This window comes from Vicugna pacos, chromosome 14 (assembly GCF_048564905.1).
Source record: "Vicugna pacos chromosome 14, VicPac4, whole genome shotgun sequence".
Taxonomy (NCBI): Eukaryota; Metazoa; Chordata; class Mammalia; order Artiodactyla; family Camelidae; genus Vicugna; species Vicugna pacos.
Window position 1 is genome coordinate 43,993,147 of NC_133000.1, and position 15,969 is coordinate 44,009,115.

At 33.9% G+C, this 15,969-nt stretch overlaps 1 protein-coding gene across 1 annotated transcript in view; it reads right to left on the reverse strand.

The window, feature by feature from the left end:
* Positions 1 to 15,969, reverse strand: part of DACH1 (dachshund family transcription factor 1) — a 393,411-nt gene that overhangs the window by 114,721 nt on the left and 262,721 nt on the right. Inside the window, exon 4 of the mRNA XM_006210279.4 lies at positions 6,253 to 6,425. Coding sequence (XP_006210341.2) covers positions 6,253 to 6,425 — 173 coding nt within the window. The remainder of the gene's footprint in view (positions 1 to 6,252; positions 6,426 to 15,969) is intronic.

Consider the following 15,969-nt stretch of genomic DNA (forward strand, 5'->3'; position numbering starts at 1 on the left):
AGATTTTAATCTAGTTTGCAAATTGGGTTACTCTGGTTCTAAACATTTTGAACTTCATACAAGTAAAGTCCTATTTAATAATACAGTATTTTAAGGGCCTGCTTTGAAGGACAGTATTAGAGAAAGGAACATTTATATATTATATTTAAAATTTTTTCAATGTTTAATTCTTTAAATGATAAACTGTCTTTAAGTTCTCTTGCTCTCTTTCACACCAGATTGGTAGAGAAAATTAGCAAATTGAAGTCATATTCCCAAAACTCTGTAAGGTGGCTTGTGAAGAAAGATGCTTATTCAACTATGTAGAATAATTTGGATGTTGCCAAATTTCTCAAAAACAATTTAACATTATCCATAAAGAAAAGTGAAATCTGAAAAAAAAAAACGCATTTAAAAATCTGCTTTGTATACTATGGAACTACCGGCCTTCCCCAAAAGTGAAACACAACACTTTTGCTAGATGTAAAAAAGGTTGAACAAGAACAAAAGGGTGAGACAGAAAGAAAAGCCTTACAATATATTTGTAACTATATTTCATAAGCTGGATGCAGTTGGCTATAAAATTCTAGAACTTATTTTTAAGCAGATGATTGTGAATACTTGGGGAGAAAATTTAACTAATGATAAGATGAAGATGATGTCAGTGTTGAAAGATTTCCAGTGATTTTATAAATACAATTTTACCCATTGTAACAACCTGATGAGGTAATGTTATTATCCCCATTGTACAGAAAAGAAAATGAAGACAGAGCTATTAAGTTGCTTGAACAAGGTTGCAAGACTAGGAGGTGGCAGAACTAGAATAGAAACCCAAGAAGTTTTCCTCCAGAATCCATGTTTTAAACCCCTAAAATATGCTGCCTTTCAATTTTCTTTTTATTTCAGCAAGAACCATTGTTTTTCAAAATCCTTATGATATCATTGTGAATTTGCTAAATAAAAAGTGAGAAAAATATTGATTCATTTGGGGGGGTTGGGGTTACTTGATGAATGAATCCCAAAGAGAATCAATTAGTAGAACATTTCAGCCTATTAGGAATTCTCTCATGACTAGAGGAATTGATCTCTTGATTTATACTGTTTATTTTCCTCAGTGATTTAAGGTAATACAAGTAATACATTCTTTTACAATTTGGAAATGATACAAAGATGGTATAAATAGCTAATATGAGAATTCAGTGTTAACACTCAAGAGTATCTAAAGAGCCTGGAAGATAAAAAAACAATATGGACAAATGCAAATTCCTAATACGAGCAAAAGATAGATTTGGCTTAGTAAAATTTCATGTCAAAAATGCATGGAATCTACTGAGTCACACATTCAACTAGCAAAAAAGTTGTGAGCTATGACTACATTTATAAACTATTGTCCAGGGCGGAGGCTATAGCTCAGTGGTAGAATGTGGGCTTAGCATGAATGAGGTCCTGGGTTCAATTCCCAGTACCTCCATTTAAAAAATAATAAATAAATAAATAAATAAACCTAATTACCTCCCCTGATAAGTAAATAAATCAAATGTATACTTAAAAAAACTATTATCCAAACTGAGGTTTTCCTTTGTTCCAGTCTCTTCACCGGCAGGTTCACTTCTAGAATATTTTAAGGAGAAGAGTGGTGAGGAGAAGGCTTATTTTAAAAAAAGGTCAGACAAGAAGCTTGGTAAAGGATTGTCAGGAAAAATTAAAATATTTGGTCTGGAGAAAAGAAACACTACAGGTACCACAATAGAGGACCTAAATATTTACCGAGGTTAGAACCCAGAAGAATTAGTAGACTTCTTTTTTTCCCTAGAAAATACAATAAAGTTAAAGTAGAAGCTATTGAGATAAAAATTTTAAATTGATTAATGAATACCTTCATCATGCTTAATTTTCCTGAATATAGAATAGGCCTTCTACAAAATAGAGATATAAAAATGGGTGGAGAGGATGCAAGAGTGATTTCTCCACCACAGGGGAATCTGAATTACAAAACATCTAAAATCCCATCTTCATGCCCTATGAATAATAAATAGTCAAAGTATATGGGTTTCACTGGTCCAAAACAGACACATAGAGAACTTGTTATAATTTAATATATTCTTACAGTCATTTAGCTGTTAGGGACTTGTGGTAGAATTATTATTGTCTAAACAATATGTATCCTTTTCCTCCCTCCTGAAAATTATCTAAAATATTTACAGTAGTCCAAGACAATCAACCAGAGACAATCTAAATTCAATACTCCATCATGGAGGTTTGCATTTAAAGCAAATAACAGTATCACAGTGATACAGTCCTCCCCCATATAATTTTTTTTTCCTCAATGCTTTTATTTTTCTCAGTGCAAAATCCTATGGCTCTAGAGTGTTTTGAGAGTTTAGTATGTGCTGCTTCAATTAACCACAGTCTAAGATTCACATGAGTTTGAGTTAATCAGAACTCATGGATCAGCAAATTTTCTCTGTAAAGAGCCAGCTAGCAAATATTTTATTCAACTCTGCCTTTGTCTATGAAAGTAGCCATAAACGTTATGTAAATTAAAGAGCATGGCTAAATTTCAAAAAAGAATTTATTTACAGACACCGAAATTTGAATTCCATATGACTTTCATATGTCATGAAAAATTCTTCTCCTTTCGATTTTTTTCCAACCACTCAAAAAATGTAAAATCATGCATAATCCACAGTCCACACAAAAACGGGCAGCGGGGTGGCTGCTACCCGAGTTCAGCTGCTTGCAGCCCCTGCTCCACGGCTTGTTCTGGTAGCTACATTTTCATCAACAGGTTTACAAGGAAACCACTGGAGTTCCTTTACTTCGTAGAAACAGACGACAAAAAATATTTTTTCAAATGTGTGACTCTGAGAGTTATGTTTCTGTTTCTCTGCTGTCCTGCAAATTCTTACCGCCATTCTCCTATAAGCTGAGGTTTGATTTTAAGTCTTGTCATTACTCTCAAAAAATGTAAATTGTACATTCCCACACATGGAAGATTCCCTGAAAAGCTGTTTTTTCTTGTTTTGTCATTCTTCCAATGGGGGTAAATCTTTGTTATTTACTTTTAATTGGCCTTCATATTTAGAATCTTTTCAGGCAGACAAACTTGCAGGCACTATTTTATTTACCCACCTGGGCTCCTTACTATTTAATGTAACATAGGAGCCAACCACTTCCTTTGGGAAAACAAAAACTTCCCTCAACTTAAGTTTGATTAATATGTACCATGTGAGATTACTAAACACTGCTTCAAATGAATGAGGTGATGAGAATGTTGAATTCTCAGTAATAACTACTATCAAAAAAGATCATAAATTGAATTCCGCATCAATACTTTGATTAATAAATCATCTAGTCTGTTTCTGTTTTGTAAATTAGTTTCTTTGCCTTTTTTTCTCTTGGATTCCGCATGTAACTGATATACAGTATTTGAGGGTAGGAAGAGATAAATTGGGAGTTTGAGATTCGCAGATTAAACTAATATATGTAAGATAGATAAACATGTTCATACTGTACAGCACAGGGAACTATATTCAATATTTTGTAGTGACTTATGGTGAAAAAGAATACGAAAATGAATATATGTATGTTCATTTATGACTGAAGCATTATGCTGTACACCAGAAAATGACACAACATTGTAAACTGACTATACTTCAATAAAACTATATTTATATACAAAATAAAAACAAAAACAAAAACAAAAAATCATCTAGTAAAAAAAGAACCCTCTAAAAGTCACTCAAAATTTTAAAAAGTTCTCTTTTCAGTTCCTCAACTGATGACAATGTAGCATTCACCAGCATTCTCTCAGGGAAGGATTTTTTCAGTAGTTTATCTCCTGTGATATTTTTTGTTATGTCCCTCTTTTAAGGATATTCATGATGTCAGGAACAAGTACACATCTTTGTTTATAGGGCCATTATTACATGGAAAATTCTTACTTGCATATTATCCAACTTTTGATATAAAAATAACAGGGTCTTCACAAAATGTATAATGACATGAATCTATCGTGATAGTATCATATAGAGTATTTTCACTGCCCTAGAAGCCCGCTGTTCTCCATCTAGCCACCCGCTGCTCCCACCCACTTGCAACCACTGATCTTTTTAGGATCTCCATAATTTTGTGTTTTTCAGAGAGTCCTACTCTTGAAACCATATAGTGGGTAGCCTTTTCAAAGTAGCTTCTTTCACTTAGCAGTATGCATTTGAGTTTCCACCGTGCCTTTTCATGGCTTGATAGCTCATTTCTTTTTCGCTCTGAATAATATTCCATTGTATGGTGATGAGAATTCAGCTAAGCTACTCCGTGGTCCTGCTCCCTCAGCACCCATTTGGTTTAGCCAAGTGGCCTGCAGGGACCTTAAAGTGATACCGGCTCCTTCATACAGGTGTATGAGCAGCTGCCACAGGGTCCCGGTCAAATGTAAGTCCCTGATAGGACTTCCCCAACAGTCCTTGTGATCAGCAGTCTGCTTAGATAAGACCACTGGGAGGCTTAACACCCTACTCTTCTGGTTTGAATCAACCAATCCAGCTCTAGCTTGGGAACACCAAAGTGCCCCGCCCATAAAATCCTAGTAAAGGCATTTGCCTCAGGCCCTGACTTGACCTCCCTGTCTGGTCCCCTGAGTCATGCCAAGTACTTCCTCCAGGACCTGTGAGTAATCTCTTCTCTATTTCATTTTTTCTTGTGGTCTGTTGTTGAACCACAGATGTTACTTAACAAATGTCAGTTTTTTTTGAAGTATAGTTGACTTATAATATTATATTCATTTCGAGCATACAACATAGTAATAAGATATTTTTATAGATTATTCTCCATACAAAGTTATTATAAAGTATTGACTATATTTCCTGTGCTATACATTACATTCTTGTAATTTATTTATTTTCTACCTAGTAGTATGTACCTCTAATCCCCTTCACCTGTTTTGTCCCTCCCCCTTCCTCTCCCCTCTGCTAATCACTAGTTTGTTCTCTGTATCCGTGAATCTGTTTCTCTTCTATGTGCTCATTTGTTTTATTTTTTAGATTCTACATTTAAGTGAATATATAGTGTTTGCCTTTCTCTGTCTAACTTATTTCATTAAGTATAAAATACCCTCCAGGTCCATCCGTGTTGAGCAAATTGTAAAAAACAAAGTCATAATAGATGGATGTACACAATTTTTATATCCATTCACCTGCTGAAGAGCATCTTGGTTAATTTTAAGCTTTGATAATTATGAAAATAGCTGTTATAAATTTTCAAATGTGCACATTTTTGTATAGATATATTTTCAGCTCTTTTGGGTAAAAGTCATGTGACTGTATGGTTAAGAATGTATTTCGTTTTGTTAGAAATCACCAAACTGTCTTCTAAAATGGGCATACCATTTTGCATTCCACCAGCAATGAATGAGAATTGTAACAAGGCTTTTCATGTTAAACATGCTCCAGAGACTCCCCCAAATTCATGTATATTAGATTCAGAAACACAACTTAATAATTATGTCAGATATGGATAATGCAGTGTAAGGTATCTTTTACTTAGTTCAAAAATTAACAATCTATTCTGACAATGCATTAAAAGCCTTTTGATTTAAGTACACATTATGAAATAATATGAATGAAAAAATATATATACATACACATATTTAAAGTTATACACATCTCCCCACATACATACAGAAAGAATGAGAGAATTGTGTAAATACACTTGTATGTGATGCTTGTCTAACAATGTTATCTTTCACTTAATGTGCATTTTTGAATTTAAAAAAAGTTTCAATTTTATTATTTCATTTATTTTTTATATCCACACTATATTGCCCTTTTTTTAGATGTAGAAATAATCAGAAAGACTGAGTTACATACCCAAGATGACACAGCTAGTTTAGTGGCAGGATCATAATTTAACCCTTCTAGTCTTCTGAAAACAAGTCAGATACCATTTTCCAAACTAAAGCCTTAAAACACCATGCATACAGACCCATGCACACAAACACAACCATGCATACAAGCACACACACAATTTGAAATACATCATTTAATAACCTATGCTCATCTCTTCCCTAGTACAAACAGAAAATTTAAAGTTAGCCTAGCCTGTCTAAATATCGTACCCCTGGTTCTAATTACTACAAGTGACTTTTCTCATAATCTATTTTCTGTCACTTAGCTTTTTGGAATTAGAATTACTTGTGGAATAAGAAAAGAGGCTGAGTGACAGTGGCTTAAGATGATTTTGGCTTAATCCAAGTCAATCATGTAATTAAACAATTACCTTAATAACAGATGTCTCAACTCTGGATGGGGGACTCTGAACTTGTGCTGCTGCCGCCATATTTGCAATGGTGCTGAGATGGTTCATCTGGCTCATTGCCATGGTGACAGATGCTGGAGGTAGGCTGACAGGAATTAGAGGGTGCGGCATCATCATAAAAGGAAGTTCCAGTCCTATAAAAGATATACATATATCATCATTTCTCTATTCAAATAAAATGATGAAACATGGTATATATCACTAATTAAAATGGTTAAGAACGTAAATCATTGACAATTGAAGCATTTAAAAATGTTCTAATTGACAGTCAAAGGAAAAATACTTGTCCTTTTTGTATGCAATCATACCCACTTACCACTCAGGGAAATTAGGGTTAAAGCTAACCAATTTGGTGTCATATTTTATCATTCACCACTCTTCACATGTTTCACACAAAAGGTCAGTTCTTTGCTATACTTTCCTTGTTTAATATGCTAGAGTTTTCTTTATCATGATTAGTTACCTAAATGTAGTCTATCTCTCTATTGTGTCCTATATTTTACAATCTGATCATCCAATTTTTTCTTTGCAACTATCATTTTTAGTGCTAAAAAATGCCATCATACCATTTGGCAGAAGGTGGCTCTGCTGAAGATGGTGGAGAGGGTGACTAACTGGAAGGCTATGTGCTCCGGGCTTGCGGGGATGGGTACCAGAAGCCTGAGATCCCTGGGGTAAGGAATAGTGTTTCCTTATCCCAAGAACCATCACAGCTGCCTGTGGGGAATGAATATAAATTATTTGGATACCATATTATTCCAAATCTTCTAATGACTAATTTGAAATGAGGTTTTAAAAAGCATATCACATTTGGAGACTGGCTAAATGATTTCTTGGGAAATAAACTCAAGTAAGTAATTTTCCCTAAACCATATTTTCTTTTCGTTTTTCTATTTCTTAAATATGTTCTCAATTTGGGGGGGGGGGATAACATTTCTACAACAGGTAGCCTATTTGTGGAGTCTAATCCTGCTTGATTAATCAACTTAATATAAAATGGCTTAAATTATATACCTGGAGAATTAATTACTTCTTGGAACTGAAGCAGCCTGATAGTTACAGAATGGAAAGTTATCCTTATATAAATGGTATCCCAGTCACCATTCAGAGTTAAAGTCACCATTCAGAGCTAACTTAATTCCACAGCAGATTCTGAAAATGGAATCATTAAACACCCAACTTGATTAGATGTATTACAGAGAACCCAAAGATCACTGTACAAAGATAATAATAGCTCAGCAATATGTTAAATGTGTGTGCATTGATAAATACATCTACTGTTTTCAACTACAGAGAAACTTCAGTTTGTGATTGTGGCAATCCCAGTGTCAAAGTCAGAACAGTACCTTTGGGGGGTGTGCATTTCAATATTGGCAGCCATGTCTTTGATTTAAATAGATCTTGAAATACTTTAATAGGATACTCCTTGGAAGGTTTTAATACATTATTTCTATTTAGGCATGTTCTCAGATTAAATTAGCATTAATTTATTGCTTAACTAAATTTCTTGAATATACAAACTATCCACTTGAAAGAAAATTTCTGTAATATCCTTGTCAGTTTATGAGTTTTCATTTCTTAAAAAAAGGAAAAGAAACCCTATTTTTATATAATATGCTTAGAAACAGTGAAGTTGGTAAAACTCCAAATTAAATGCTTTAGCTCTATTAAAAGCCTCATTGTAAAACCTCTACGACATAGTTTTTAATGAAGAATACTTAGTTACTGCCATGATTTTTTTCCATTTACTTCATGAAGACAGTTAAGGTTCAATATAAATTCAAACTCATTAGCTCAATACTGTCTGGATCTTAGAGTAAATTGTTCAGAAGTGGGTAATGAAAACTCAATTCAAATTCTTTAGCAATCAAACAAAGCAATTTTATTAAACAATGAAAAGAATCAATTAAAATGGATATCTTTATTATCTTTATTATTTTACAAGAAATCATGACAGCTTTTGGCTAAAAAAAAAAAAGAAGTTTATGGCTTCACAGAGAAATGGCTCATATAACAGAAATTTCTCCAATGTGCTCCATCACTGTGATATAAAAGTTCACTTTTATATTGACAACTTTATACACCTTAATTCTCTACTCATGACTTTTCTGACACTTTATACCAAGGTCCTAGTCAAACATGCAAAAGTTATAAACATATAAATGTTTGAACATATGATGTCAGGAAAATATTCAGTGATATAACATTTTAAACATCTTCACTTTATATTGCCTTTATCAAAGTATGTGCAAAATTTTTAATTATAAATTTACTTTTTATGTTACCAGCTAAAACAATAGTTAAGGCATAGTTCCTGACTATTTGGATATAGAAATAACACTTTGGAATAAATGATGTTTGAATATGGGAACTGTATTGGAAATTTATAAATAATAAATAATTTCCTCTTTATGTTCTATTTCATTTAAAATAGCCAACTAATGTAAGGATTACATATTCATAGTAGATTGCATTTTTGAGGTTAATAAACTACTAATGGAGTAGAGAAAAATATTCACATTCAGTATTTGGGATTCAGTTTGAGTTCTTTCTATACTTATTATCTACTTTTGTTTCTCTATTCAATTGAACTAATTTCTTCTTTCATTTATATCTTGATTGCCAGTTAATAAATGGGAAAAAGCCATTTTCCAAATATATTTTAATTTCACTCTCAAATCAGTAGAGAAGCACTTATAATTATATTTTTCACATTATCAATGTGTAAAATATTAAGTTAAAAATCTGATTAAATCATACTCATAACAGATTATAGACAAAATATTACCTATTTCTACATCTCTTTTGGATCTCAGGGTATCAGCCCTTTGTGTAAAGGTAAGTAGCAATCATCTACATATGAATTTTCCGAAGAAAGTTTATAACACTAGACTGGATTTTCCCACTACACAAAATGCTCCTAGCCATCTCCGCCAATCATCATTTGTTAAATACTCATGATGTTGGCTCATTTGGGTAATAAATAGAGGAAACAATTAAGAAACGAAGTCTGATGAAAAATATACAATATATAACCAAGTCAGCTGTAAGTGATTTTTGCATAATTTATAACATCCTTCTCTTCTATTAGCATGAACAAGTAAGAATTGAAAATAGGCCACTTCAGAACAAGACATGCTCTTAGTTATTAAGTATACAATTTCAAGTGCTCTGGTTTAAGCCAATATATTTAGTGATATAAGCCAGGATATATGTATGAGGCTACACACAAACAGGCATATACCTCTATACCTTGAAGATTAACTTTTACTATTATGACTGCAGGGGACAGCAGAAGATTCCATATATAACATTTGGTAAGGGGAGATAGACAGGAACAGAAAAGAACTAATTCTTTTCTCTTCTTCCATTCTTGTAGAATCCCACCATTTCTTTGATTTTACAGTGGAGTAGAAAGGTCAACTTGATCTAGCCTTAGCATCTTCAAAGAATATATATATATACATATAGAAGGTGGAGGCATGTAGGCAAAAACTCAGAAATTTGATAAATATATAAAGTGGTTTTGACCCAAGGAAAATGGTCATGAGCTCATGGAAAGACTCAGTACATCCAGCTGTTTGATTATTTAAACTCTAAACTCATATTTTGATGTGTTGAGGGGAGAGATTAAAGGGAGAGAGGATCTCCCATACCTAGTTCTCAACACAGATCGTCAAGATGCATTGGAACAATCTCAGGCTAGACACCTGCTCACACAGTGGAAGTGAATCTGGATTGTGACAGACAGCAGAACACACAGGCAGCTGTTATGTGATGAAATTAAGTCACAAAACCATAAGCATCATGAAGGCCAGCTCCTAATGCATGATTTTGGTGGGTTGAGAATTGACATAGTCTTGCAGCTGCCCAGGTACATGAATGCAAGAGGAAAAACTGAAATTAACCTTTGATTACCAATTTTGTCTCTAGCTAAAAGCTATTAATTACACATTTATATAATCTGAAACAATGTATTTACCCTGCCTAATTATACTGATATTAAGACTATATCTGTCATTACGTATGCAAATATATGGCACTTATATACAAAAAAGTAACTGTGTGCATTTAGTTTTCCTTTCCTGTTCAAGATGTGTATTCTCCAGGGACAAGCAAGGTGATTTTAAGGCTGAGTGTCACCGAAATTCAAATTCCTAAGGGATAGGTATGGGAGATTGCCTGCTTACACCCTCCCAACCCCAACATTAAGACACAGTTATATATTCTGAAAAAGTGAATAGCTTGATGCATTCTCTCAGTCCTTTTCTGAGATCAGAATATTGTTTCGTATCCGTACCATTTTATATTTTTATGGTATTTTATGATACTATTTTACGATGGATCAGGTTTGAAACAGAGAAATAGACTACTTCGGGGACGAACCCTTAAATTTTGAAGCCATCTCTCCTCTAAGGGTAACCAGATTATCAAAGAGTCAGAACTGATGAGCTATAAATTTGAACTGGTTTAATTTTCCCCCTAATGACTACCTTCAGATATGCTTTGTCAAGGCTCCCTTTTCTGCCCCTTAATAACCTTGAGTAGATTTTGAGCACAAACAAATCCATTCTAGTTAACACTGCTCTCTGCATCCTCATCTGCATCAGTCCTCCCCAGCCCTAGAGCCTAGGTAGCTGGAAGACAGAGGGGTTGGTCAGCTTCTCATCCATCCACCTTCTCTCTTCTCCTGGGTAGGAGGATAAAGGTCTCCTGGCCCAACTGGTTCTTGTTCAAGTCCTCCCGCATCGTCACCTCTATGGCTACGCCTATTGGCCATTGACATCTTCCACCTGTCAGGTGCCTAAATGCTATGTATCCCCTGCTACGCAATGTCTGGTCATGGAAAGGGGGTCTTCCAGGGGAACCTCCTAACTGCACAAGTCCCTGACAGTGGAAATCTCCTGTAACTTATTGCTCTTCTCCAATCTCTGAACTTCCTTGGTCTCTCGGTACTAAAGCCCTTCTCCAGGTGTGGGTCCTTTTGTTCTGATGATGTCCAAGCCCTCTATCTCTGTCCTGCCACCTCTCCTCAATTCTTTATCCCCCTGCCCAAACCTGTACAGAAGACAAAGCAGCAGTGCACACCACAGCAGACATCCAGCCATGAAACGAGGTGGAAGCATCTGTGATCCTTGAGAAATGCTCTTGAAACTCCCTTCCCTTCACTTGGTGGTGAGGAAGGACTCTCAAAAAGGAATCACTAAGCCACGGTTCCCTCCATTAAGTGCTGTCCTTTCACTACAATGTTTTCTTCAAATCCCCTCTCCCTGGAGTGGTCATGCCCTCTTCTAAATGGAGGAGGATGGTGTCTGTGGAATCTGGTATGAGAGTTAAGATAGCAAGGCTGGTTCATAAGTACTAACTGGTTTTTACTTTTTTTTAATGAAGAGTATTTGGTCCCCTTTGTTCTTGTGTGGAACCACAGGAAAATTTCTATGTAGTATCTTGTTACATAGCATGTTCAATAGAACCAACCACAAATATGACTATAATATAAATGGAATGTTAGTAATTGGTTCTTGTAAAAAAACTCAAAGGGAAAGAAATATGAATGCTCATATGTGCAGTATATTCTATATATGTATTTACCTGTAATATAATGTATACGTTCAGTCAAACTGTAATAATTCTACATAATAAAACTGAAAAAAAATAAATACATACATACTTTCATTTAGTCTAAAAAATACTGATGCTCAAGATTTGAGATATCTCACAAATCAACAAAAACTTTATCAATTGAGACAGAGGTTCAAGGAAAAGAGACTGCCATGAATTAAAAAAATAAAGAATGATTAAATGTGGAGATAATCATTAATAAAGAAGATCACTTCATTTGGGAGCAGGTAGGATATAGCTCAGTGGCAGAGTACGTGCTTAGCACGCACAAGGCCCTAGGCTCAATCCCCAGTGTTTCCATCGAAAATAATAATAATAAACGAATAAATAAATAAATGAACCTAATTACGTCCTCCCTCCAAAACAATAACAAATAAATTTTTTAAAAAAAGAAGACTGTTTCATTTTTTGGAACACAATTTTTAGGTAGGAAAGGAAATGAGAGATGTTTTAGGGGAGGATATTATTACTGGTTCTCTTTTTAAAAATACTTTGGGTATGTATATCAGTGGCACTAATTAAAAATCCTAGCCCAAATAGTTATATTTATTATTGAATACTAAATATATCTAATAAGTAATAAGTTCCAAAAGAGAAGGCCACCGTATATTTTATGAATTTTGGATAGAGTGCATGTGAAATAATCAAACACAAAGTTAAAATGATCTGTGAAACAGAAATGCCTCTTAAAATGCTATCTATTGAAACAGTAAAAGCATATTTAAATATTATCTTTTATACCTAGTTAACATGTAACTATTGTTCAGATTTTCCCACAAGCTGACCCTGATAAAGGAGGCAAATCTCAAAGGGACTAACGGTCACACCACAGCTTAGTGAGTGACACTGATAGACTGTGATGGGAACCTGACATTGTCAAGATTCGTTTACAGTGAAAATGATGGCAAGAGTGGGCATGTGCTCCAGACCATTGGAGACCACTGACAAGGATGTCAACACCATCGTAACAACGGAATCAAGACTACTGAGCAACAGCAAATACTAGTCTCAGATGCTACAGATGTTCAGCTGTTACTTCAGATGTTGGTGAGAACATACATACTACTGTCTTTTAAAGGATAAACTTCACCCTAATAAAAAATGAGATATAAAATGTCAGCAGTAATACTGGTATTTTGCCCAAATAGGAGAAACAGTCTTCTCATGAATTACTGCAATGTAATCTTTTAAATCTTTTTATGGATAATGATCTTAAGCTCAATGATCTACTTTAGCAAATATAAACACTGAAATCTTCTGGTGGTTTGGTTCAACTTTATGAAATTGCTGTATTTTAAAATGAGGAGTAGCAATCTGTAAAGGGTACAATTAATTGGGGCACAATTTAAAGTGTTCCAGTGTAAGTACAGTGGTGTAGCAAAGAAAACAGCACAAACATCAACTAATTGTATTGCAGAATAATGTCCACCCAGGAGGCCCTTTCCAGAGTCTAAAATTTATATTTGCACACATACCATGTTTGATTTGGAGGCACTATTTTTCTCTTAGAGAGAAAGAATAATATTCTCTTGAATTCTAACTATCCTGCTACCAATAAATGAGTCATTTAGGAAAACATATTCCTTTTCCAGAAATAATTACATTGTCTTTAGCTATCTACCAATAACTCAACCTAACTCTGGGTATGACATACTTGTTAATTAGAAATTTAAAACTCTTCCCATGCAAGGAAGCTTGTATTTCACCTGTGATGTTTTCTTTTGAATGTAGAGCTATTTCGATACATTGTATTTTCTATGTAATGGTGGTAATACAATATTGGTGTCCTTGGTAATACAATACTGGTGCTGTTAGTGTCCTTGGACTCATCAGAATTACAATATGAGCTAAATTTCACCAAATTGAGATCCTTCTATCACCTTCCATACTCCACAATGTTCTTGAAAGTAGTGTTTAAGTTAACCCGCAGGTCAAAGTGGCACACAAAATACTGGATATCAGAACTGTTTATTTTTTAGTTTTGCTTGAATATTATTTATCCTGGCTAATGATTATTGAACTAGCAAGAACATGAAACAAATTGTAAAATCAGAGTGTAAGCTCAATTCATTAACATCAGATGGAATACTTAAATGGACCCTTAAAGAACAGGCAGACATTATTTAAAAACAATTATGCTGAGAATTTTTGAGGAATCATGGAAAGCTGAAACAGCATTAGGAAAGTTAAAACAGACAACAGTCTTCATTTTAAATAACTTTGATTTTGAACTCATGAAAGTTATTAAAATGAATTGTTAGATAAATAATAGAATAGTTTATGTATTTTCCCTTACTTCATACAAAATTCCAGAAGGTTTTGATGCAACTTAAAACAAAAGGAGGGCCATTACTATAAAGAGAAAAGGTTAAATACTTAATGTGGAGAAGACAGAGATAATTATATCAGAAAACACTTTGCTGTTTTGATGCTGTTACTTGCTTTGGACTCATTTGCACCATGTTCTAAGTGTTAACCAGGTAAACAGATCCTCCAAACAAGACAAAAAAATACTTAACAAATGCAGACTCTGACTGGTAAATAGTTCCATAGGACTCAGTATATGTAAATAAATAGTAGCCAGATTAATTGTACTGACTAAATACTTGAGTGTCCTGTTGATACAGATGTTTGCAAGTAAGAGCCAAATATTTCTGCTAAGTGGAAATTATGACATTGCAACAGATTGGTTAAATTCCAAAGCTAAAGTATAATACTACTATGGACACTGTAGAAATAACAATCCTAGAAACATATTTAAGCTTTCCAATCTAAAACATATAAGTAACATTCTTCAAAATAAAGCAGTTTGGTAAAATGTAGTCATGTTAGTTTAACTGAATCTTTTAACCTTTCTCATTGTCAAAGTCAGTGAGTTTCTACCTCTTCCCATTTTAACTCATCAAATTATTTTTCCATTAGGCAAGCAAATGAACTAGAAATCCTTCTCTCTAAATATATTGTAATTTCCCTATAGATTTACAATTACATCAAATAAAATTTCAAGTTAACATACTTTCTATACTGTTAGTAGAATACTCAGTGCCATGGTATATAATATTAACAATTTTGTGTTCATGTGTAAGTGTTGCTTATGGTCAGTTGAAATTAGTTTTAACTTCCAGTGTTTTACATAATGCTTCAACTTTAAATTACTTATGTTCAAACTGAAAAATCTCACTTGAGCCAAAATTGCTGTTGAATTTTCCAAAAAGCATAAAATTCTTATAGGTAACATAGCAGACTCATGGGAGTTATCTTGATATTTCTGATTTGTATGGGCCTAAGTGTTAAATTATCTTCTCCTCAAACCTGCTTAGCCTCAAAGAATGACATCACCAGCTAGCTGTATAAGCCAAAACTCCAGGAATCATTTTTCTCCCCTCCTTTTTCACTGTGCCCCCAGTGTTCACTTCCTTTTCCTGTCCTGTTGATTTAATCTATGTAATTTATCTCTACTCTGTCTCTCTATGTGCTGCTGTAATCAGATTTAAGGACCACCATTTCTTTTAAGTACAAATCTTACATTGTCACCTCTTTCTTAAGGACTTCAATTGTTTCCCATTGTTATTAAGGAAAAGACTCAACATTTCTTGTCTTAATGTAAGCACCATATGATCAGGCCTATGTCTCTTTTGTTCATCATTGTATCCTCAGTTTTTAACAAAATAGGATGAACTCTCAGTCAGGCCTTGAGTTGAGAGTTGCAAATCCAGATCAATTCTTACATCTACACATAGTAAACTTCAATGTGGCATTCAAAAATGATAGGCCATAGCCTGGTCTTGAGTAGCTAATAATGGGAAAAAGAGAAACACAGATACAGCATATATGCACCTAATTTTATCTTTTGACTGGAAAAAATGATAAAGAAGATGAAGAATACAAAATATGTTTGCTATTTTGGAAATTAACTTCATAGAATTTTGTAATCATTTGGATACAAATGGAGATGAAGAGAGTAAAATGTGAAAGATAACTTCAGTATCTAGTTAACAACTGGGTATATTGTGATATTGTAACAGAAAAGAAAAAAAAAAACTGACTCCATATTGA